Raw genomic sequence first — 27,014 nt, forward strand, 5'->3', positions numbered from 1 at the left:
GTAAGGCACCATCATTTTAGGGTTCTGGTTCTCTAAGACTGATCAATATACAGTTGAAGTCAGAAGTTTACATACACTTAGGTTGGAGTCATTAAAACTAGTTTTCCAACCACTCCACAAATGTCTTGTTAACAAACTATAGTTTTGGCAAGTGGGTTAGGACATGTACTTTGTGCATGACACAAGTCATTTTTCCAACAATTGTTTACAGACATATTATTTAACTTATAATTCACTGTATCACAATTCCAGTGGGTCAGAAGTTTACATACACTAAGTTGACTGTGCCTTTAAACAGCTTGGAAGATTCCAAAAAATGATGTCATGGCTTTAGAAGCTTCTGATAGGCTAATTGACATAACTTGAGTCAATTGGAGGTGTACCTGTGGAAGAATTTCAAGACCTAACTTCAAACTCAGTGCCTCTTTGCTTGACATCATGGTAAAATCAAAATAAATCAACCAAGACCTTTTGTAGACCTCCACAAGTCTGGTTCATCCTTGAGAGCAATTTCCAAACGCCTGAAGGTACCATGTTCATCTGTACAAACAATAGTACGCAAGTATAAACAATATGGGAGCACACAGCCGTCATACCGCTCAGGAAGGAGACATGTTCTGTCTCCTAGAGATGAACGTACTTTGGTGCGAAAAGTGCAAATAAATCCCAGAACAACAGCAAAGGACCTTGTGAAGATGCTGGAGGAAACCGATCCAAAAGTATCTATATCCACAGTAAAACAAGTCCTATATCGACATAACCTGAAAGGCCGCTCAGCAAGGAAGAAGCCACTGCTCCAAAACCGCCATGAAAAAGCCAGACTATGGTTTGCAACTGCACATGGGGACAAAGATCGTACTTTTTGGAGAAATGTCCTCTGGTCAGATGAAACAAAAATAGAACTGTTTGGCCATAATGACCATTGTTATGTTTGGAGGAAAAACAGGGAGGCTTGCAAGCCGAAGAACACCATCCTAACCGTGAAGCACGGGGGTTGCAGTGTCATGTTGTGGGAGTGCTTTGCTGCAGGAGGGACTGGTGCACTTCACAAAATAGATGGCCTCATGATGTGGGAAAATTATGTGGATGTATTGAAGCAACATCTCAAGTCATCAGTCAGGAAGTTAAAGCTTGTCGCAAATGGGCCTTCCAAATGGACAATGACCCCAAGCATACTTCCAAAGTTGTGGCAAAATGGCTTAAGGACAACAAAGTCCAGGTATTGGAGTGGCCATCACAAAGCCCTGACCTCAATCCTATAGAAAATGTGTGGGCAGAACTGAAAAAGCATTTGCGAGCAAGGAGGCCTACAAACCTGACTCAGTTACACCTGCTCTGTCAGGAGGAATGGGCCACAATTCACCCAACTTATTGTGGGAAGCTTGTGGAAGGCTACCTGAAACGATTGACCCAAGTTGAACAATTTAAAGGGAATGCTACCAAATACTAATTGAGTGTATGTAAACTTCTGTCTCACTGGGAATGTGATGAAAGAAATAAAAGCTGATATAAATCATTCTCTCTACTATTATTCTGACATTTCACATTCTTAAAATAAAGTGGTGATCCTAACTGACCTAAATCAGGGAATTGTTATTAGGATTAAATGTCAGGAATTGTGAAAAACTTAGCTTAAATGTATTTGGGTAAGGTGTATGTAAACCTCCGACTTCAACTGTACACCTCTGTTTAACCTCTGCCTTCACTCCTCTGATGAGAGTTTGAGGTAAGAAATCAAACAGAAGAGGAGTTCAAAGGCTTGGGCATCTGTTCGTTAAGACTTAAAGAATATACCAATAAGCAGCACGACACAAATCACATCTAATTGCTTGGGCTGCTTGATCAGTTCTGGCTGTGACTTTTGCAATTTTCTCAGTATCATCTCTAATTATCCACACACAAAGGAGGTTAAAGAGTGTTTTGTGGCATTCTAAATCAAATTTCAAGAGGCATTAAGAACCATCCTGGAATCTGGCACTTCCAGCTCAAATGGGATAATGTTTTAGATTGACTTGTCAGCTGCTGATGCCAAGGCAATCTACTACGGCCTTTCTCAGTACGCACGGTCCCGCTGGATGTGTTTCCGTTGGCTGAGAAAGGAGGGATGGGACACATTGTCAAACTGATGCTACCGCTGCTGCTTTAAAATTACTGAGTGATTCACTCCTCACAGTGTGTGTCCCCCAAATGGCACCCTATTTCCTACATAGGGCACTCCCTTAGACCAGGGGCTCATGTCAAAAGCAGTGCACCATACATGGAAAAGGGTGCCATTTGGGACATACCCAGTTTCTGTGTTGAGCATGAGGACGACAGCATTGAGCCGTGCATGGCCAGCCCCGAGACCACAGATTAATCTGCTGCCAGTTAATAGGGGACAGTGTGAAGGATCAGGACCTTGATTATCACTGTGAGCTATATTTTTGGAAATGGGAACATAGATCAAATCTGGCTTGGAAACAGTGTGACTGCCAGGTCATTGGGAGAATCTTAATTGCATACTCCTCTTGCCTCGCCTCCTTCTCTAAACCCATTGGAGGAGAAGGTCAGAGGGGAGAGAGACCAATGGGTTTGAGAAGGATGCAAGACGAGAGGACGCAAGGAGTATGCAATTGAGATTCTCCCATGGATTCGCATTCAGCTAGGGAGCGCTGTCTAATGGCATCCATAACTCTATGGAGGCATATTATTGTATATAATGATAATTTGCACATGACGACTTTTCTCAGCCATTGCTTTGGTTATTGTTTCTAAATATCACCTTTGTATTGAGATTTAGCGAGGCAATACTATTATTTATAAACAGATACAAAATGGACAACTTTGAATTTACCAACAGGTAATGACCACAGCTTTGCTGGCCGGAAAACAAGCATTTTCTTCCATAACATTTTGTGAACATTTTAAAAAGAAAATGGCTGCACCACTGTTCCACATTGCCAAAAGCTCCTCTGCTGGGTTTGTCCCCATGCATTATGCAACCGTAGAGGCAGACAGACACAGCTGAGCAGCAGAGTGAAAGACCCACATTTAAACACCAGTTTACCTTATGCTCCTGGATCTGACATTCAGCAAGCTTTAGAGGAAGACAACTATGTGCAACTGTACTCTGTACAATTAAACAATCTACTTTTGGCCCCCATACTGAGCAAAGGCCATCTGCAAGGAAGACTGGGCTAGTGGGCTAGTCTGGTCTCAGCTAAAACACACTAAGCTTCTCTCTAGTCTAAATCACTGGGTTAAATTGTCTGTGGTGCTTATGATCATTATAGCATAGTGGTTGAGTCTCTCAAGGACAGCCACTTCTCAGTTTAAACTACAACATTTTACTTCAGCTATCGTATCATTTAGCATTTTGTATATGTATGCAGCACCACTGGCCTCCATGACCAGGGGGCAACTTTCACTGGAGATGGGGGCATGCACCCCCCCCCAAGTATTCTGAAATTGCATTTTTGTTCCCCCCCCAGTTTTATAATTGGAATGTGATACAAAACTAGGCGACCGTGTGCTTTAGGACCATGCGTACGCTTCCGAGCGGTCGGGTAGGCTGTTTGGAGTGTTTTTCCGACTGGATAAAACAATTATAATAATTCAAAAAATATATGTCCCCCCGCACTTCTAAAACAAAAGTTTTGCCCATGTCCATGACTATCCATTGCTGCAGGAGATGATAAACTGATCATCATTTGTTTTAATCATGAAAAGAGCACACCTCTCATGCCCTTTTGAAGTAGAATATATCACCCCCTTGCCCCCTATTCCTTATTGCTGGATAACCTTCTCCAATGACACATTCATTTATCTTACAGGTGCCCCTGTGCGTGACTTTCAGACACTCAAATAACCACATTATGCATCAGAATGTATGGATTCGGCTAAATATCAACACCACATTCTATTCTAGAACCGCGCGAATGCCCGACAGTTACTCCATCCCAACACTGATTTGTACTCAGGGCACAAGCTATTCCTCTGCATAAAAGCACTGGATGGATACTTCTAATAATTCTATTCAAATATGTATTTCCTCCCGATTTATTTTAAACCAGACATTATTCCTGTGGAGGTCTCATTGTTTTTACCACAAATGGCCTCAATTTTTGATTCACTTTAAAACTCATTATATCCAAACTCACAGTCCAAAAAATCGTGTTCCGCCTGCTGAATGCGTTAGGTACATCAGACAGTAAATGGACATAAAAGAATGTGATGAGCAAATGTGTCTTGAGATTTCGCCCTCTGATTTAATTACATTCAATTCAGTGACTTTATAATTAAACCATTAATCTCATGGAAAAGGTTTTATGGTCCCCTGCATACTGAAACTGAATCACAGTGGTTATGTCCAAAATGGCACTCTATTCCCTATATAGTGCATTACTTCTGACCAGGGCCCATAGGGTTCTGGTCAAAAGTAATGCACTATATAGGGAATAGAGTGCCATTTAGAGAAAAGAGTGGGGCATTTTATTGCTCTGTTGTTGTGGCTCATGGATTATCTGCTACAGATGTAGGATCTTAATTTGCTACAGCAGGAAAATGATCCTGCGGCAACAGGAAATGGAAATTATTATGTGGATTATAATTAACAGACATTGTTTATAGGGGTTGATACATTTTTTGTTAGGGCAAACCAAGTCTGATATTTTAAAGTGGAAATTACAAACTTTAGATCCTTTTTAAACTTTGAATACAGGTTGCATTTCCTTCTGTCAAGAGGTGACAGCAATTCTACTTGATTATGGAATATGACAAGTATTCTCTAGTATGCAGTTGTTAGAAATGCAGGAATGTCACAACCTCCATGCAATGTAAATTACAAAGTCAAAACACTAACAGAGAACTTGAATCCTTAATCTAGCTGTTGCACTGCTTCCTGCAGTTTCCGTCATTCACATAAAATAAAATCAATGTTTGGACTTACAGTTGAAGTCGGAAGTTTACATACACCTTAGCCAAATACATTTAAACTCAGTTATTCACAATTCCTGACATTTAATCGGATAAAAAATTCCCTTTCTTAGGTCAATTAGGATCACCACTTTATTTTAAGAATGTGAAATGTCAGAATAATAGTAGAGAGAATGATATATTTCAGCTTTTAATTATTTCATCACATTCCCAATGGGTCAGAAGTTTACATACACTCATTTAGTATTTGGTAGCATTGCATTTAAATTGTTTAACTTGGGGCAAACGTTTCGGGTAGCCTTCCACAAGCTTCCCACAATAAGTTGGGTGAATTTTGGCCCATTCCTCCTGACAGAGCTGGTGTAACTGAGTCAGGTTTGTAGGCCTCCTTGCTTGCACATGCTTTTTCAGTTCTGCCCACAAATTTTCTGTGGGATTGAGGTCAGGGATTTGTGATGGCCACTCCAATACCTGGACTTGTCCTTAAGCCATTTTGCCACTGCTTTGGGTCATTGTCCACTTGGAAGAACCATTTGCGACCAAGCTTTAACTTCCTGACTGATGTCTTGAGATGTTGCTTCAATATGTCCATATAAATTTCCCTGCCTCATGATGCCATCTATTTTGTGAAGTGCACCAGTCGCTCCTGCAGCAAAGCACCCCCACAACATGATGCTGCCACCCCCGTGCTTCACGGTTGGGACGGTGTTCTTCGGCTTGCAAGCCTCCCCCTTTTTCCTCCAAACATAACGAAAGTCAATATGCCCTAACAGTTCTATTTTTGTTTCACCAAACCAGAGGACATTTCTCCAAAAAGTACGATCTTTGTCCCCATGTGCAGTTGCAAACTGTACTCTGGCTTTTTTATGGCGGTTTTGGAGCAGTGGCTTCTTCCTTGCTGAGTGGCCTTTCAGGTAATGTCGGTATAGGACTCGTTTTACTGTGGTTATTGATACTTTTGTACCTGTTTCCTCCAGCATCTTCACATGGTCCTTTGCTGTTGTTCTGGGATTGATTTGCACTTTTCACACCAAAGTACGTTCATCTCTAGGAGATAGAACACGTCTCCTTCCTGAGCGATATGACGGTTGCGTGGTCCCATGATGTTTAATCTTGCGTACTATTGTTTGTACTGATGAACATGGTACCTTCAGGCATTTGGAAATGGCTCCCAAGGATGAACCAGACTTGTGGAGGTCTACAAAATTTTTTCTGAGGTCTTGGCTGATTTGTTTTGATTTTCCCATGATGTCAAGCAAAGAGGCACTGAGTTTGAAGGTAGGCCTTAAAATACATCCACAGGTACACCTCCAATTGACTCAAATGATGTCAATTAGCCTAACAGAAGCTTCTCAAGCCATGACACATTTTCTGGAATTTTCCAAGCTGTTTAAAGGCACAGTGAACTTAGTGTATGTAATCTTCTGACTCACTGGAATTGTGCTACAGTGAATTATAAGTTAAATAATCTGTCAGTAAACAATTGTTGGAAAATGTACTTGTGTCATGCACAAAGTAGATGTCCTAACTGACTTGCCAAAACTATGGTTTGTTAACAAGACGTTTGTGGAGTGGTTTAAAAACTCGTTTTAATGACTCCAACCTAAGTGTATGTAAACTTCTGACTTCAACTGTATGTGCTGGACACTGGCCCAATGCATTGCATCTTTCATGCTCCTTTACAATGAGTATATTAACATGCACACTAATAATTACATTTTAAACTGATTATGGCAGTAGGCCAAGTATGTAAATACACTACATGACAAAAAGTATGTTGACACCTGCTCGTCGAACATCTCATTCCAAACTCATGGGCATTAATATGGAGTCGGTTCCCCCTTTGCTGTTAGATGTTGGAACATTGTTGCGGGGACTTGCTTCCATTCAGCCACAAGAGCATTAGTGAGGTCGGGCACTAATGTTAGGCGATTAGGCCTGGCTCGCAGTCGGCATTCCAATTTATCCCAAAAGTGTTAGATAGGGTTGAGGTCAGGGCTAAGTGCTGGCCAGTCAGGTATTTCCACACAGATGTTTTATCTCTGTATGGACCTCGCTTTGTGCACAGGGGCATTGTCATGCTGAAACAGGAAAGGGTCTTCCCCAAACTGTTGTCACAAAGTTGGAAGCACAAAAGTCGGGCCGAACAGGCCCCGATTCACATCGACGGGGCTGTAGTGGAGCAGGTCGAGAGTTTCAAGTTCCTTGGTGTCCACATCACCAACGAACTATCATGGTCCAAACATACCAAGACAGTCATGACGAGGGCACGACAAAACCTTTTCCCCCTCAGGAGACTGAAAAGATTTGTCATGGGTCCCCAGATCCTCAAAAGGTTTTACAGCTGCACCATCGAGAGCATCCTGACAGGTTGCATCACCGCCTGGTATGGCAACTGCTCGGCATCTGACCATAAGGAGCTACAGAGGGTAGTGCTAACGGCCCAATACATCCCTGGGGCCAAGCTTCCTGCCATCCAGGACCTATATAATAGGCGGTGTCAGAGGAAAGCCCATAAAATTGTCAGAGACTCCAGTCACCCAAGTCATAGACTGTCTTCTCTGCTACCGCATGGCAAGCGGTACCGGAGCGTCAAGTCTAGGACCAAAAGGCTCCTCAACAGCTTCTATCCTCAAGCCATTAGACTGCTGAACAATTCATAACATCGCCACCGGACAAATTACTGTGACCCCCCCCCCCCCCTCCCTTTTGTACCCTCGCTGTGTGTTACCTACTGTATGAATAGTCACTTTGCCCCCACCTACATGTACAGATTACCTCAACTAGCCTGTACCCCCACACACTGACTCTGTATTGGTGCCCACTGTAGATAGCCTCGTTATTGTTATTCTTATTGTGTTACTTTTATTACTACTTTGTAAATATTTTCTTCTTCTGAACTGCACTGTTGGTTAAGGGCTTGTAAGTAAGCTTTTCACGGTAAAGTCTACACTTGTTGTATTCGGCGCATGTGACAAATAACATTTGATTTGAAAACCATCTAGAATGTCATTGTATGCTGTAGCATTAAGATTTTCCTTCACTGGGACAAAGGGGCCTAGTCCAAACCATGAAAAACAGCCCAAGACCATTACTTCTCCTCCACCAAACTTTACATTTGGCACTATGCATTCGGGCAGGTAGCGTTCTCTTGGATCCACCGAAGCCAGATGGTGAAGCGTGATACATCTTTCCAGAGAATGTGTTTCCACTGCTCCATAGTCCAATGTCAGCGACCTTTACACCATTCCAGCTGACGCTTGGCATTGCACATGGTGATCTTAGTCACATGGTGATCTTAGGCTTGTGTGTGGCTGTTGACCATGGAAACCCATTTCATGAAGCTCCCGGCGAACAGTTATTGTGCTGACTTTGCTTCTAGAGTCAGTTGGGAACTCGGTAGTGAGTGTTGCAAACGAGGACAGACAATTTTTACCTGCTACGCGCTTCAGCACTCGGCGGTCCCGTTCTGTTAGCTTGTGTGGCCTACCACTTCGCGGCTGAGCCGTTGTTGCTCCCAAATGTTTCCACTTCACAATAACAGCACTTACAGTTGACCAGGGCAGCTCTAGCAGGGCAGAAATGTGACAAACTGACTTGTTGAAAAGGTGGAATCCTATGTCTGTATGTAAAACTATCCAGCCAAGTAATGAATCCCTTTATAGGATAGCCTAGCCGCAGGTCAACTAAAGGATGTATTTATTAACTCGAGGGAACTGTGCTCTGCCCCATTATGTATCTATCAATGGCACAACATGTTCTCAGCATTTTCATACGGTAAGTGACAGTTAAAAGGAAGGAGTAGGAGCAGGAAATAGACACAGCTCAGCAAGAAAACTCTGTCCCCCTATGCATCTTGTTGTCATCCATCACACAAGCACAGTAATTACTAATGGTCTAATTATATCAAGTCTAGGGGAGTAAATTACCCCGAGATTCCTCACTTACTTGAATAACATAATGTTGAATAACAGCGGTACAACACAGTTGTGACATGGCTGACATCTAGCTCATGGAGAAGGTTGGGGAAATGTGAATACAACTAAAGTCACATAAATAACTAGGCCTAGTATATATATACATACTTTGATTCATTGACAAATGCAACATGTTTTCTCTATTAAGCTTCACACAGACCTGGACAGGGATGACAGTGAGGTGAAGTACACTCTCTCAGGAGAAGGAGCAGGCACCATCTTCACCATAGACCAGACGACGGGCGACATCCATGCCTTGATGGGTTTGGACAGAGAGGAGAAGTCTTACTACACATTACGAGCTCAGGCCATGGACATGCACACAGGCAGGCCTCTGGAGCCTGAGTCTGAATTCATCATAAAAGTTCAAGACATAAATGACAATGAACCAAAGTTTTTAGAGGGTCCATATACAGCCAGTGTCCCAGAGATGTCACCAGGAGGTAAGAAAGGCACCTATACTGTATTTTTGGCTTGTACAAATCCATATGGGGGTAAAGCTACTGTGACAATGTTGGACAGTGCGCCACACTATGATATTTGATGGGTATCCTTTAGGACTACTGTACAGGCCTAGTTATACTGTCTATGATTTCATCTTCATAGAATCATATGATTGAGCCCGGCATAGGTCGGTTTAATGTCATTGCAGGCAGGTGGCCTTGATGTTTTCCGTTCTAAATGTTTTTGCAGTTGAAGGGAATAAAGTACACTATTTGCCACAAAAAAACACATTAAAAGCCAGCAACATTCATTCACAGTAAATTGCAGTGGACTCACCCAATGTTGGTCATCTTGAACAAACCGCACCGTTTTCTAAACGCGTGCATCGCATGCTGAACATAATGAAATGAGCAGTTGTTTAAAGACCTAAACTGCAACCGGAGATGAATAACAAAACATTAAGTCAACTCAACAACATTGCTAACGATGTACTACTTTTAACTAGGCCTCAAATGACTCCCCTGAATTCATATCAAATCGAAGTAAGGCCTAAGCAGGTTCTCCTACCTCGATGACTGAGCACAGGTGGGGTACCAGGCTCTGCCCATAACCAGCTAAACCCAACAAAACATTACACACAGGTATTTCACATTCGCGCCCCTCTCGCCTCAAATACTGGCACCAATACAGAGAGCACACGACCAGTCGATGGAAGTGAGGGAACACAAACAAAATAAAAACGAGATTCAATAAAGACAACATATACCTCTTAAGTGTTTACAAATGTTCATGAGGTCATGAACACTGCATACACAGGAAAATGCAACAGATGAATGACATGGAACAATGAAAGAAACACATTCTAAGGAGCGAAATGGCTAAATGTTAGTATGACACAAAACAACACTTGCATTTCGGTAATAGTAGCGAACTGAACCCATGTCATTTATCAAAACACTGTGCTGTAAAGTATTGGGTAAGGTCTTAGAAAAGTGTCAATGAATGATAAATACATTATTTAGCCTACAGAGTGAAATGAATAGACAAGGCCTACGCATTGATTTACATAAGAAGGTTAAATTAGGGATGGAGCGGCTAGGCCATTCCATCTGTCTGGTAAATACAATTACTTAAAGTTAACGATGAGGTTTTAACACCATAATCTCTTAATTCTCATAACGTTTAAACCATGTGAAAGCTTCAGATACCAGCATTCATCCAAAAAGTCCAGCTAAATTGTCTTGCTTTGAATTACATCAGAAATCCTATAGTCTATGCATGCCAGAATGTGTCAAATTATGTCATTACATTTTTCTTGATAACTCCAAAACCATACGAATATTCTTAAAACGTAATGCTTGAAGTCACAAAAAGAACAGTACTTCTAACAATTTCCTTCCCTTTGTCTCTGTCTGACACACAGGTACTTTTGTTATGCAGGTGACTGCCACAGACACTGACGACCCCACCTATGGGAATAGTGCACGGATCGTGTACAGTATCCTACATGGACAGCCTTACTTTTCAGTCGACTCCAAAACTGGTGAGATCACAACACAGTTCAAATCAAGGCACATCCACAATGTCACATGGAGAGATTTGAAAACCAAATGTGTAACTGGCTTTTACAATGGCAAAATGTAAAGCTGTACCACTGGTGTTAAATTAAAACTCCAGGTTGCACAGAAATATACAAAAATTTTCGACCAAATTGGTCACACTTTAGAGCCCTGACCACTGCAATATCTTATTTTGATGTATTTGATTTTTGTAGATACACTACATGGCCAAAAGTATGGGGCACCGGTTCATCGAACATCTCGTTCCAAAATCATGGGCATTAATATGGAGTTGGTCCCCCCTTTGCTGCTATAACAGCCTCCACTCTTCTGGGAAGGCTTTCCACTAGATGTTGGAACATTGCTGCAGGGACTTGCTTCCATTCAGCCACAAGAGCATTAGTGAGGTTGGGCACTTATGTTGGGGTGGTTAGACCTGGCTCGCAGTCGGCGTTCCAATTCAACCCAAAGGTGTTCGAAAGAGTTGAGTCAGAGCTCTGTGCAGGCCTGTCAAGTTCTTATACACTGAGTGATTCATCACTCCAGGGAACGAGTTTCCACTGCTCCAGAGTACAATGGCGACAAACTTTACACCACTCCAGCCGATGCTTGGCATTGTGCATGGTAATCTTAGGCTTGTGTGTGGCTGCTTGGCCATGGAAACCCATTTCATGAAGCTCCCAATGAACAGTGCTTGTGCTCTTCATCATTCCAGAGGCAGTTTGGAACTCAGTAGTGAGTGTTGCAAAGAGGACAGACGATTTTTACACGCAACGTGCTTCAGCACTTGGCAGTCCCATTCTGTGATCTTGTGTGGCCCGCTGAGCCGTTGTTGCTCCTAAATGTTTCCACTTCACAATAACAGCAGTCACAGTTTACCGGGGCAGCTCTAGCAGGGCAGAAATTCGACGAACTGACTTGTTGGTAAGGTGGCATCCTATGACGGTGCCACTTTGAAAGTCACTGAGCTCTTCAGTAAGCCCATTCTACAGCCAATGTTTGACTATGGAGACCGAGCAAACCGTGTGCTCGGTTTTATACACCTGTCAGCAACGGGTGTGGCTGAAATAGCCAAATCCACTAATTTGAAGGGGTGTCCACATACTTTTGTATATATAGTGTACCCTGATATAGCCTTTTGTGCAGATAAAGTTGGACTGAGAGTATAGGGAAACACCCTGCTTGACAACAGTTCAATTCCTTTACCTTTTTACTCATTGTCGGTGGCAACTTGTGACCCCGTTGTACCTGTACGATGGACTGACTACTGATCAAACGCTATTCACACATCTTCTATTCACTATTCACTCATCTTCAATTCACTATTCACACATCTTCAATTCACTATTCACACATCTTCAATTCACTATTCACACATCTTCAATTCACTATTCACACATCTTCAATTCACTATTCACACATCTTCTATTCACTATTCACACATCTTCTATTCACTATTCACACATCTTCAATTCACTATTCACACATCTTCAATTCACTATTCACACATATTCAATTCACTATTCACACATCTTCTATTCACTATTCACACAAAATCCACCTCTTCTTAATTCCCTCCAGTAACATCAAAGAGGATATGATCTCTTATAGTCACAACTCATCTCTATTTCTACCCCTGCGGTCCCTCTCTCTCTCTCTGCCTCTCTCTCTCTCTCTCCCTCACACACACTTACAACTTCCCTGTTTGTTTCTGTGACCTTGAACAGGGGTGATAAGGACTGCTTTACCCAACATGGACCGTGAAATGAAGGAGCTGTACCAAGTCCTTATTCAGGCCAAGGATATGGGCGGGCAGCTGGGGGGACTAGCCGGAACAACCACCATCAACATCACCCTCAGCGATGTCAACGACAACCCCCCCAGGTTTTCAAAAAGTGTGCCACATTGCATTTAAATGACAACCGTTTTGTTTGCTGTTAGCCAATAAATCTAGTAAGTCTAACTAGTATGAACGTTGAATGCCTGTGTAAATTGTGTGTGCTGAATGTCACCTTATATCTCTAAGCAATTTTATGTTAATCTAATGATTAATTCGTGTTAATTAGTGTAAATCAATTATAATGAGGTTATGCACTGTCTATACATAATCAATTGTTTAAAATGACCAGAGAAGTGATTACTGCACAGAGGATAATGTGAGTCTGTTGTCCTTACTTAACACTACCGCCGGGACTTGACACATACAATAATCAGCCAATGACAGATTGTATTTTAAACTTTCTTGTCCGTCTTTATTTTACGGCAGGTATTCTCCACCTCAGGGTCCCAGAATCATCGTCTGTGGGCTCAGCAGTAGGGAAGATCAGAGCTCATGACCTGGACTCTGGGAAGAATGCAGAGGTGGAATATTCTATAGTTCCTGGTGATGAAGGCAACATGTTTGACATCACCTCCAACGGGCACAGTCAGGAGGGAATCATAGTCCTTAGAAAGGTAGGAATTCACAACCCTTCACCTTGAGCAATGCTGCTCACTTAGATGATTAAAAGAATGTACTACTTGGGCCTTGGAATATTAATAGATTATTTCTGCATACCTCCTCTTATCACAGCTACAAACCACCCTCAGAATCTAACCAGGAGGAAGTATGGAGAACTTGATGATCCCTATTTTCTGGAAGTCTAAAACTGTTTTGTGATATTTTTCGCAGGAGAGTGCCCATCCACTGGGCACGGACGTCATGTTAATGTCTATTCCACATTGGTTCAACATCATTTCATTGAAATTGCATGGAAACAATGTTGATTCAACAAGTGTGTGCCCAGTGGGCAATGTTTTTGGATTTAGCTGACATGAATAAATAAATGCCTCCAAGGGTAGGATCAGAAAACACACCTCCTGATGGGATGTGACAAGCAGGAATCCCTTCAGACATCCTCTTTACAGCACCTCTTCTCTCTGTGACCCACAGACTTCCAAACTCTTATCTTCACATAAATGGATAGTTGCACCAAAAGCTTTTGTACTGGGTTTGAGTGCACCTCTCGTTTGGTCTGGGATGATATTATTACTTGTTCACAGATGGGGTCTGTATCTTGCAGCTATGTGAGTTACCTCGCAAATACTGTGTTTTCTGTATCTGGAGGACGTCCTTGGTTAGATAGAAGTTTCCCGAAGTGCCACTTGCATTTGTGTGACAATGAAACTTCAAAGCATTCGGCACTTTCTTGCAAATACATAGTGGGAATTATATATAAATGCACCTTTGCCTTCTGAAATTGAAATTATTATAGGGCCATCATTTTGTAGCTCTTTGTATCACAGCCATCCGTCTTATTGCTCTGTCTATTGCTCCCGCTCTCTAACTGTAAGACATCTACAAGGTCCTGACAAGTAGGCCAAAATGACAAACCATATACCTGATGTGTGTACATTTGCTAAAACAGCACCTGACCACCCACTGTGAAAGCCCAGGTGTTGGAGGAAAGTATAGAAAATTGCTGAGACAGGTTATTTTACTCCCGTCTCTGACTTAGGGAGGGCTCAGCCAAGGTTTGCCACAGTGTGATAAGAGGATTTGGAATAATGGGTTCAAGGGATAATCGGCTCCGTCAAAATAAAAGATTATAGTGAAATGGTAGGTAAACCGTCTGTGGGATTTGAATGCCCTCTACATGTATTTATGTGTCAAGATATCAGGGTCTTTCTACATTGGACAGTTTGCTGGATTTAGTTTCGGTCTGAAAGCACAACATAATCTAAGATATGCTTCAAGACTCCACTAGTTATTATCTGTAAGGTTCCAACCTTTATACGTTAGACTATCAACCTCTTTTGATTGATTTGCGATAATATGATCTCTTTCCAAGCTGAGCTCTGGTATATTACAAAAGTAGTTACTACCATGTGGATTATCAGTGAATTTAAAAAGTCTCCCCTCTCATTTTAAGTAGTAGGTCGAGGCGCTTTGCTATCCCATTGATCTCCTAGATGATGAGACAAGGGAGGTGAGTCAGGCACACAGGAGGGCAAAGTGAAAACAGCAGGAGCCTCCTGCTACAAATACTGTAATTGACACCTCTGTGCCGATGATAAGACATTTCACCAGGTTGCGGATTTGTGGTGGAAGGTAGAGTAGGAGGATAACCAAACTAACAAAGGGTGGGTTCAATTTCCAGATCATTTATATTTTCCCTGCTAATTTACATGTATGCAGTGTTGTAGGAATTATGTTGGCGCTTTTGGGATGGGATAGCACACATGCTGTGGTGTCTGTCCTCCTGCATCACCGACCCAGTCCTGTTGTCTGTCTGGTTGTTATCTAGTCAGCAGGCTGGCTGCCATTTTCACAGATGACCAGATGTTTGCATGCATGTGCCTCAGACAGGGACTGCAGTGTGTGTTGACAGTGAGAACTGTTTAGCTGCAAGCACAAACTAGGGACCCAGCTGAGATAATGTAAGACTGTAACATAGGGTTAGAAAGCTTTTTCTCAAACCAAAGCACTCACTTTTCAAGTCTCAAATTGCTTAAAGGCTGAGACACCGAAGAGCATGAATCTGTTTTGGTAAAAGCACATGGAAACCAACCCTTTTGGTTAATTTTAGATTAATCAATCTTGGTTGGTGCAGTTAATGGTGACATTTCCATATCAAAGTGCTTGACTTCCGTGTCTGTTGAGCATACTAAACTGAACAGAGGTGTTAACAAACTGAACCAAGACAAGTATGTCCCCCTAAGCTTTATATTTGACCATTGCACAGTATATTCAGTGTTCATGTAAAATGTTTGCTTTTTTGAAGGTGTTAATTCAACCATTCTATGTTGATTGATATTTCTGAATAATAAATGCATTTCACTTTGCTGATTACTCCTTCACTCATTATGTTTCAGCATCTCGACTACGAAAACAAAAAGTCGTATACCTTTAAAGTGGAGGCCTCCAACGCTCACCTGGACCCCCGGTTCCTCCACCTGGGCCCTTTCAAAGACACTGCCACAGTCAAGGTCAATGTGCTGGATGTGGACGAACCCCCTGTGTTCACTAAGACCTCTTACACCATAGATGTGTATGAGGATACTCCTGTGGGCACAATTATTGGATCAGTTACTGCACAGGACCTAGACGCAAGCAGCAGTGCAGTTAGGTTTGTCATCATGCATACATTTATACATTATATATACAGTACCAGTCAAAAGTTTGGACACACCTACTCTTCAAGGATTTTTCTTTATTTTTACTATTTTCTATATTGTAGAATAGCAGTGAAGACATCAAAACTATGAAATAACTCATATGGAATCATGTAGTAACCAAAAAAGTGTTAAACAATTCAAAATATATTTTAGATTTGAGATTCTTCAAAGTAGCCACCCTTTGCCTTGATGAAAACTTTACACACTGTTGGCATTCTCTAAACCAGCTTCACCTGTAATGCTTTCCCAACAGTCTTGAAGGAGTTCCCACATATGGTGAGCACTTGTTGGCTGCTTTTCCTTCACTCTGCGGTCCAACTCATCCCAAACCATCTCAATTTGGTTGAGGTCAGGTGATTGTGGAGGCCGGGTCATCTGATGCAGCACTCCATCACTCTCCTTCTTGCTCAAATAGCCCTTACACAGCCTGGAGGTGTGTTGGGTCATTGTCCTGCTAAAAAACAAATGATAGTGCCACTAAGCGCAAACCAGATGGGATGGCGTATTTCTGCAGAATGCTGTGGTAGCCATGCTGGTTAAGTGTGCCTTGAATTCTAAATAAATCACAGACAGTGTAACCAGTAAAGCACCCCCACACCATCACACCTCGTCCTCCATCCTTCACGGTGGGAACCACACATTCGGAGCATCCGTTCACCTACTCTGTGTCTCAGAAAGACACAGCAGTTGGAACCAATAATCTCACATTTTGACTCAGCAGACCAAAGGACAGATTACCACCGGTCTAATGTCCATTGTGTTTCTTGCCCCAAGCAAGTCTCTTCTTCTTATTGGTGTCCTTTAATAGTGGTTTCTTTGCAGCAATTCGACCATGAAGGCCTGATTCACGTGGTCTCCTCTGAACAGTTGATGTTGAGATGTGTCTGTTAACTCTAATGAACTTATCCTCTGCAGCAGAGGTACGTACCTCTAGGTCTTCCTTTCCTGTGGCGGTCCTCATGAGAGCCAGTTTCATCATAGCACTTGATGGTGTTTGCGACTGCACTTGAAGAAACTTTCAAAGTTCTTCAAATTTCCCGGATTGACTGACCTTCATGTCTTAAAGTAATGATGGACTGTCATTTCTCTTTGCTTATTTGAGCTGTTCTTGCCATAATATGGACTTATATAGGGCTATCTTCTGTATACCACCCCTACCTTGTCACAACACAACTGATTGGCTCAAACGCATTAAGAAGAAAATAAATTCCACAAATTAACTTTTCACAAGGCACACCTTTTAATTGTAATGCATTCCAGGTGACTACCTCATGAAGCTGGTTGAGAGAATGCCAAGAGTGTGCGAAGCTGTCATCCAGGCAAAGGGTGGCTACTTTGAAGTATCTCAAATATAAAATATATTTTGATTTGTTTAACAATTCTTTGGTTACTACATGATTCCATATGTGTTATTTCATAGTTTTGATGTCTTCACTATTATTCTACAATGTAGAAAATAGTCAAAATAAAGAAAACCCTTGAATGAGTAGGTGTGTCCAAACTTTTGACTGGTACTGTATATAATACGTTTTATTTGCCTACTGAATGTTTACTTAAAGGTGAGATCCATCAAGGCTGGGGTTGAGAAACGGGTCCATCATGGGCTGAGTTACTTTACATTTGGGCACCTATCTCTGACATCTTAAACGGCAACAAAACCCACCTGTCGCTCTGCTCTTCAGAGGTATAAATGAACACTGACATCTACTATCACATTTGGCCTGTTGTTTGTCTTCATCTTTCAAATGTTTTTCAAGTACAGTTGACTTCCACTCTGTTAGTGTTGAGAGCGGGAATGTGCGACGCAGGACATGTCTTGCACAAGACCATCAAAATACTTTGTAGCCCAGCTGTGTGTTTTTTGTTGTCTATGAATATTTCATGGCTTACTACAAATGGAAGAGGCAGTAATTCACCTTGCTTGAAAGGCAGTCTTCATGATGGCTACTTTATATTTTAGAGCATTACATTTGTCATCGTTCTTTTGGGATATAGAACACTTAAACGTACTAAAACGCTGATCAGAACACAACCAGGCGGCATCCCAAATGGCTTCCTATTCCCTATGTAGTGCACTTCTTTTGACCAGGCCCTGGTCAAAAGAAGTGCATAGGATGACATTTGGGACAAATCCTTTTTCTCTACATGAAAAGAAAATGGTTATTCTTCTGTGTAATGTTTTCTGTCATAGCCTTAGTCTTTATTTGATTGATCGTTCTGACATTTCTCCTTGGGGACCAATAAAATATGTATCTATAGCTATAGATCTATTACGTAGAGAAGGTATGGCAAGAATAGTTCAGCTGTAAGTCTTGATTGAGAGATGCCATGTGAGGTTGAAGGAATCATATGTATATGTTTATTATATGTTTTCTGCATGTTTTGTAGGTACTCTATTGAGTGGAAGAGGCCTGTGGACAGCTGCTTTGACATTGATACTGTGGAAGGGACCATCTCCACCAACGAGATGTTGGACAGAGAGAGTAATAGGCAGCACAATATCTCTGTAGTGGCCACTAAAGTTAGTAAGTATTGAGACAAAGAGTTAATATGTATATATAATATATTACTATTAGAGGAGGCTGATGGGAGGAGCTATAGGAGGACAGGCTCACTGTAATGGCTGGACTGGAATTAATGGAATGGAGTCAAACATGTTGTTTCCATGTGCTTGATGTGTTTGGTAACATTAATTTATTCCATTCCAGCCATTACAATGAGCCAGTCCTCCTATAACTCCTTCCACCAGCCTCCTCTGGTTAATATACAATGCATTTGGAAAGTAATTAGACCCCTTGACTTTTCCACATTTCGTTACGTTACATCCTTATTCTAAAATGGATTAAATATTCATTATTTCTTGTCAGTCTACACACCCTTTGCTATAAAACACGAAATTGTGCTCAGATGCATCCTGTTTCCATTGATCATCCTTGAGATGCTTCTACACCTTGATTGGAGTCCACCTGTGGTAAATTCAATTGATTGGACATCATTTGGAAAGACACACACCTGTCTATATAAGGTCCCACAGTTGACAGTGCTTGTCAGAGCAAAAACCAAGCCATGAGGTTGAAGGAATTGTCCATAGAGCTCAGAGACAGGATTGTGTCGAGGCACAGATCTGGGGAAGGGTACCAAAAGATTTCTGAAGCATTGAAGGTTGCAAGAACACAGTGGCCTCCATCATTCTTAAATGGAAGAAGTTGGGAACCACCAAGACTCTTCCAAGAGCTGGCCGCCTGGCCAACCTGAGCAATCGGGGGAGAAGGACCTTGATAAGGGAGGTGACCAAGAACCCAATGGTCACTCTGACAGAGCTCCAGAGTTCCTCTGTGGAGATGGGAGAACCTTCTAGAAGGACAACCATCTCTGCAGCACTCCACCAATCAGACCTTTATGGTAGAGTGGCCAGACGGAAGCCAGTCCTCAGTAAAAGGCACGAAATTGAGCTAAGATGAAACAAGATTCTCTGGTCTGATGAAACCAAGATAGAACTCTTTGGCCTGAATGCCAAGCGTCACATCTGGAGGAAACCTGGCATCATCCTTAAGCCTGGTGGTGGCACCATCATGCTGGGGGATGTTTTTCAGCGGCAGGGACTGGGAGACTAGTCAGGATTGAGAGAAAGATGAACGGAGCAAAGTACAGAGCGATCCTTGATGAAAACCTGCTCCAGAGCGCTCAGGATCTCAGACTGGGGTGAAGGTTCACCTTCTAACAGGACAACTACCCTAAACACACAGCCAAGACAACGCAGGAGTGGCTTTGGGACAAGTCTCTGAATAGCCCAGCCAGAACCTAGTCTTGAACCCGACCAAACATCTCTGGAGAGACCTGAAAATAGCTGTGCAGCAACGCTCCCCATCCAACCTGACAGAGCTTGAGGGGATCTGCAGAGAAGAATGGGAGAAACTCCCTTGCCAAACACAGGTGTGCAAAATTTGTAGCATCATACCAAAGAAGACTTTAGGCTGTAATCGCTATCAAAGGTGCTTCAACAAAGTACTGAGTAAAATGTCTAAATACTTATGTTAATGTAATATCCGTTTTTTTATTTTAATACATTTGCAAACATTTCTAAAAACTGTTTTTATCAGCCTGCGGCCGTATTCACAAAACCTCTCAGAGTAGAAGTGTTGATATAAAATCCTTTTTTTTCCTTTTAAATCATCATGAACAAGAGGGGGGCCCTGATCCTAGATCAGTACTTCTCTAAGACGCGTTGTTAATACTCGTCCTGGAGCAAATAACTTGGACGGAGTTTGCAGTTTGAAGTTCACCTACACACACAATGTTCCATTCTTTTGGCACCATCTAGTGGAATTGACTTCTACTCATTGTAATCCAGACTGACAGATTATATGAACTAATGCTATTTCTCCACTGAAAGGGCGTCTTTTTATATGGGAAGCTTTTCAATTGGAAAAAAATAATTAGCATGATAAGCAAATCACCCAATACAATCAACACATATTATTAATATCTTATAATTTGTCTGTGCTGCCATTTGTTTTTCTATAATTCTTTTCTATTTTTCAATGACTTTTAAGTGTTGTTATTTCATTGTCAATTTCATATTGACTGAATGAGGCATGCAATTCCAAATGCAAACAGATAGTGTCACTGTTGCATATTTTATCAAGCTAGAATTAACATGTGCCCAATAAACCACAATTGTGTTTGTTTGAAAAAGCAGTTCAGACATGATAAGAGAAAGGGCTTTTGCAATGCTCACTCATTTGTGATGCTCACTGAGGTCACTATGTGCATGGTGTATTTATTATGTGTTGTATGATTACTCTTTTCTTCAATTCTGCAGACAACCCTCTCCTATCCAACAAGGTCACAGTCACAGTCAATGTGCTGGATGTCAACGAGTTCCCTCCGGAGCTTGCCGTTCCCTTTGACACTTTTGTCTGTGAAAATGCAGAAGTAGGCCAGGCAAGTACAGTTCCACTGTGAGAAAGGCTGTGTGCGTGCATGCGTGCGTGCGTGGAGTGCGTGTGTGTGTGTGCGCGTACGTGGAGTGCGTGTGTGTGCACGTGCGTGTGTGAGAGAGAATGAAAGAGAATAATTCTGATGAATAGTTTCTCCACTTGGCTCTACACCTAAAGTTGAAAGGTCTTTGTGCTTTGCCAGGTAATTCAGACCATCAGTGCTGCGGACAAGGATCTTCCCGCTGGTGGACAGAGGTTCTTCTTCAAGTCCCCTAGGGAAATCAGAAACAGGAATTTCACCGTGCGAGACTTTGGAAGTAAGCCATGTTTTTTCCCTCCAGAAAAGAGATCAAGAGAGATGGAGAGAGAGTAAAGGGGAGAGAGTGAAATTTAGAGAGAGAGAGAGCGAGAGAGAGAGATGGAGAGAGAGTAAAGGGGAGAGAGTGAAATTTAGAGAGAGAGAGAGCGAGAGAGAGAAATGGAGAGAGAGGGGGAATATAATAGTTGTGGCACGTTCAATAAGGATATTTTGGTGGAAAGGGTCTTTATACAATAATATTATACAGAGACTATCTATTATGATGCAGTGCCAGTGACTCACTGCAAATCTGTTTTCTTGATACTAGCTCCCTACAATATCCACAAACAATTGGTATTGTTTGGAGTTTTTGTCACGACCCAGGGGATGTCAGGCACTGCAGCCCCCACAAGCCCCCCACCCCCCTAGGAAATGATCTCTAAAACAACAACATTTTCTCTCAGCCTCATGGCAAAATGTGTAAAATAGCTTGACATTTTCTTTTTTCGAAACTGCACAACGCCACTGATGCCAGGGTGCAAACATCCGGCCCATGAGGATTCCAATCAGGCCCGCGTGTGGTTTGAGTAAAAAATAAAATGAACTCAGTGTGCTTTAAAATGACTCAAATCAAATTGAAACTTTTGTAGATTGTACCCAGCTTGCTAATAATCACCAGAATGAAAGCTAGACATAGAAAATTCCCAGAAGGATGGATAGAGAACAATTCTTTTCCAATTTTGATGTAGAGGAAATACAACAAATTTTCAATGCGGCCCTCCGGACCTCACTGAAGACCGAATGCGGCCCCCAGGGCAAGATGAGTTTGACACCCCTGCCCTAGAGCCTTACCATCTCACCAACCTCTGTTAGTATTTTTCTAACACAATAATGCATAAATATCAGGCTTGATTCAGAGGGACAGCAGCGCTCATGGCAATCGCAGAAAACAGGCACAAGGTGTGCTTTAATGGCTCCTACTTGTCAAGTGAGATCTTTGTCCAGCCAGGCAGAGGGAAGGCTGTACAGAGTCAGTTCACAACCACTATCCTGGTGCTGGAGATGAGAGGAGAGGAGGCAGGGCACATCTCGACACTTCATCTCTGTATAGCCGTAAAAACGGCAGGCCTGTGTTTGTTTCTCAGAGCCGTGCATTGTGCTGCTGGCCCTATTTGTTTTCTGTTGTACATTCTAAGTACACACCTTCACCTTATTTCAAATAAGCCGAAAAGCAAAAGCAGTAAAAGTGACATTTCAGATACAATTCAAGATCTCCCCTGAAGAAAAATTGGGCTTGATAAAGGTCGGGCTTAGACATCAGCAAATGCATGTAGCCCAAGACCGGCAGCGATGTAGATCTTTAGTACAGGTCCCTATATTCCTCCTGGAATGAAGAGGATTAAATAAGAACTAAGGAAGTACTGCATGTATATACTCTTAGTTGCATTACAAGTGAACACTCTCTGATGGTCTCTCATTTGGTTTTCAGACAACACTGCGGGGATCGTGACCAGACAGACGTATAGGATTTCAGTCAGATATTTAGAGTTAATCGTTAATGGACGTGTGGGGTTTCAGCCAGGTTGGGTTAATGGTTGTCATTTGGTTTCCAGACAACACTGCGGGAATAGTGACCAGATGTCTAGGGTTCCAGGATGGACTTATTGATTGATTTGAGACATGTCGGGTTAATGATTGTGTCATTTGGTTTCCAGACAACACGGCGGGGATAGTGACCAAGCGTGTAGGGTTACAGAGGCGGGTCCAGGAGTACTACGTGATACCTGTGGTGGTGGAGGACAATGGGTATCCAGCCCAGAGCAGCACCGGCACCCTCACTGTCCGAGTGTGTGCCTGTGTGACTGACGGGTCACTCCTGTCCTGCACGGCAGAGGCAGTCTTCCTACCAATGGGCCTCAGCACCTGGGCAGTGATGGCCATTTTACTGTGCATGGTCATACTCCTGGGTAAGTCTTGTCTATCATTCAGACTGCAATCCTGGTGCACAAGCAGAGTATTTCTGAACTTTTCATCTGACACCTTGAGAATGAGAGTAATAATGATTACCCCAAGTATTAATTTCCAACTACAGTATAGACTCTGTAAATGCAAATAATCAGAATGTTAAAGTGTATCATTTTACACATGGGGGAGCTGAAGTCCTAACTTACAGTAACTTCATTAAATTGACGTCACAATTTGAAAAACGGCCCTTGAAACAGTCCCATAATCATAATCATACTTATAGGTCGATTTAGCTCACTTCTCTTGGTCTGGCCATTCCCCCCTACTTTTTCTTACTAAAGTATAATCTCTTGCTGTTGCATAACACAGTGAGCACTTCAGTAGTATGGAGTAGGCTGCTGTGCTGTAGTCTCTACTGTCTGCCATTGGGAAAGAGGAAAAGGGGAGGGAGGGGGAGATGAAAGCCAGGTGAAACAGCCTTTCATCCTGTCTCAGTACTACAATAGTGACAGATAGCATGTCAGAAATGGATCACGGCTGGCCTCAGGCTGTGATTATTTGAAGTTCTCCTGCTGAAAAAAAGAATGTCCGGAGAAATAAGGAAATTAGCTAATGGCTCCTAACACATGACATCCCACTGTCTCTCTTCCCATACCCTCCTACAGTACCTTGAAAGGCTCTTGAAATGCACAGCAATATATATTTTCACTGCAGTACATCTATGTATGTAAAAGATAACACACACTGTGTGTGCTTGGTTCTTTTATGTTGTAGCGATCTTTGCACTCTATGTCGGCCTGAGACGGCAGAAGAAGAGGGAGACGTTGATGTCGTCCAAGGAGGACATCCGGGACAACGTGATCCACTACGATGACGAGGGGGGCGGCGAGGAGGACACCCACGCCTTCGACATGGGCACTCTGAGAAACACCAAAGCCATCAAGGAAAAAATGCTCCGCTGGGGCACTGGGTCAGAGGTCACCGCCCAAACTGAGATCAATGAGTCGACCCCCACCACAGAGGGCAGCGCGGACATCATCAGGGACTACATCCACCAGCGTCTCCAGGAGAACCACCTGGGTTTCTCTGCTCCGCCGTATGACTCACTGGTCACGTATGCCTACGAGGGGGATGGGTCGGTGGGCGAGTCGCTAAGCTCCATCGAGTCGTGGATGGCAGATGGTGGAGAAGACTTCAAATACCTCAGCGAGTGGGGGCCGCCCTTTAAAACTGTAGCGGGGATATTAGACAAAGCAGATCCTCCCGTGGCGGCAGTGGAGGGGAGCCGAGAGTGAGGACAAGAAAAGCAGAAAAGACTAATGTGTTACTTTTATGGTAGATTTGTTTTTAAAGACAATGGGAATAAAATCAAGCCTTTCAGTTCAGTTTTAATCATATTTTGTGGTGGTTGTTATTGTTGTTTATTTAGAAGGCAGAACATTTGAAATGTTTTATTAAAATAAACTTGATAAACCTCTCAGTGCCTCAGGAACTGCTCTGTTTGTATGTAACTAAACATTTTTGTCCGAATAACCAGAATCTACAAAATGTCTTTAAAAAAAAGTATATTTAAAAGATCCCCTCTCAACCATCCTCACATAGGCCAGCTGCACTCACACAATTGTGCTAAACTTGGACTTTAGACAATAAACCTTCAAAAGCATGCAATTGTGAAAAACTCTTATCCTTGGATTCTGATGACCAAGCTCGAATTGACGGTATTGCTAATCACAATAGGCAAATAGTTTCTATCGAAAACAAGACCCAACCAATGTGACTTGTTTGTCTTGTGCGTCAGTGAGGAGCTACACGTTTTCATCCCCTTCTATTCTTGTCAAATGAAATGTCAAGTGATTTTTAAATGTCAACTGCAGTGGCATCTTTTATTGTAATGCAATTCTTGCATTAATTATGTTAAAGACCATGAGGATAAGACTATCTGGAGAAATAAAAACCTTTCGACTTAACCACACACAAACTGCATTAAGCAGTCAGATGTTTACATCTCATACGTTTACTTTACAGCAAGTCAGCAGAGTAAGCTCAGACAGTTTCAGTGCATTATTTGATTTGTTCATCTACAATATGTTTAACATTTTCAATGTAGGCCTATGTTGATCTACCTAAATGCATACATTAACAAAGAACATCATGTTTCCTTTTGAGTTTTGATTCATATCTCCTATGTTATAATACTAAACACACACTCCTTGAGTAGGCAAGTGATAAACAGTTAATTGTTTTAGCGTGTGTTTTATTTGTTGAAGTAAGCAAATAGATTGTGAACCTACACTGAGTGTACAACACATTAGGAACACCTTCCTAATATTAAGTTGCACCCTCTTAAGCCCTCAGAACAGCCTCAATTTGTCTGTGCATGGACAAGCTGTCGAAAGCGTTCCACAGGAGTGCTGACCCATGTTGACTCCAATGCTTCCCACAGTTGTGTCAAGTTGGCTGGATGTCCTTTGGGCGGTGGACCATTCTTGATACACAAAGGAAACTATTGAGTGTGAAAAACCCAGCAGTGTTGCAGTTCTTGACACACTCAAACCGGTGCGCCTTTACCCCGTTCAAAGGAACTTAAATCTTTTGTCTTGCCTATTCACCCTCTGAATGACACACATACACAATCCATGTCTCAATTGTCTCAAGGCTTAAAAATCCTTCTTTAACCTGTCTCCTCCCCTTCATCTACACTGATTCGTGGATTTAACAAGTGACATCAATAAGGGATCATAGCTTTCACTTGGATTCACCTGGTCAGTCTATGTCATGGAAAGAGCAGGTGTTCCTAATGTTTTGTACACTCAGTTTATTGTCGCACCTTGAAGGTGACATAAAAAGATTTACGGTAATACCTTTTTTATTGTACTGGTAAAGCAATATGGATGATTTGTAAGTGTGTGGCTCAACAAAAATCCAATATCCACACACGGCGTATTTATTCTACTCCCAGAGAGCAACATGACATACATGTTGACCCTAATCAACATGCCATCATCCTAAATCATTGCTATGTTATTCACACATACAGCAGTAACCCACAGCCCCCAGGCCAGAGGCACCCACACCTCTGGAAGTGAGAACATGGATGAAGACATCATCATCAGGCTGCTAAACTACCGATACCCCCCACTGCACAATATTATGTTCCTTGCTCACATGCTGGAGCCTAACTTGGCCATTCTAATTCCGTGCAGACATTGATTGTGGCTATTTAAGAAAATCTCTTTTTACCCAACACTATAACCACCAGCAGCGGTCTAGAATTACTTTGTTTTATTCAGGCAGTTGAAATTGCATTTTCTGAGGAATCCCCTTCTCTATGTTGAAATAGATAGATCATAAAAAGTTCCTCTTTGATGCATCCTCCAAGATGCTAATTACGTGTGTGCTTTCGTTCTCTTTCTCCACAAAACCACTTATTTTGTCCACTTGTTGGCAAACTGTCATTTCCAATGCATAACGAGCACAACATCAGAATTCGTCTTTTAACTACGCAGCTCAATAAGGATAATTATGGAAAGCAGGGGCTGAATCTTGACATCTTAATGTCTCAGTTATCTTGTGAAGATGATTGTTGCATGTTGACTCAGTTTATAGCTTTGAGATATAAGGTTCATTGGGGGGAAAAGCTGTGTATCTCTTGGGGTTCCTACTTTTTAATACTTCATTTCCACATGGATAATTCACTATCTGATAAAATATCTGGAAATACTGTAGCCTTAAATATATGAACAGTTGCATAATGTCTTAG

General features: G+C 42.2%; 1 protein-coding gene across 1 annotated transcript in view; it reads left to right on the forward strand.

Moving 5' to 3' along the window:
• LOC106599345 (cadherin-12) overlaps positions 1 to 24,731 on the forward strand; it is a 31,730-nt gene extending 6,999 nt beyond the window's left edge. Inside the window, exons 3-12 of the mRNA XM_014190540.3 lie at positions 9,040 to 9,334; positions 10,759 to 10,878; positions 12,622 to 12,789; positions 13,161 to 13,348; positions 15,749 to 16,002; positions 18,440 to 18,576; positions 20,874 to 20,995; positions 21,194 to 21,308; positions 23,005 to 23,256; positions 24,029 to 24,731. Of these exons, the coding sequence (XP_014046015.3) occupies positions 9,040 to 9,334; positions 10,759 to 10,878; positions 12,622 to 12,789; positions 13,161 to 13,348; positions 15,749 to 16,002; positions 18,440 to 18,576; positions 20,874 to 20,995; positions 21,194 to 21,308; positions 23,005 to 23,256; positions 24,029 to 24,549 (2,172 nt within the window). The 3' untranslated portion in view covers positions 24,550 to 24,731. The remainder of the gene's footprint in view (positions 1 to 9,039; positions 9,335 to 10,758; positions 10,879 to 12,621; positions 12,790 to 13,160; positions 13,349 to 15,748; positions 16,003 to 18,439; positions 18,577 to 20,873; positions 20,996 to 21,193; positions 21,309 to 23,004; positions 23,257 to 24,028) is intronic.
• Positions 24,732 to 27,014: the final 2,283 nt, after the last annotated feature.

Source organism: Salmo salar, chromosome 03, assembly GCF_965601325.2.
Source record: "Salmo salar chromosome 03, fSalSal1, whole genome shotgun sequence".
NCBI classification, from domain to species: domain Eukaryota; kingdom Metazoa; phylum Chordata; class Actinopteri; order Salmoniformes; family Salmonidae; genus Salmo; species Salmo salar.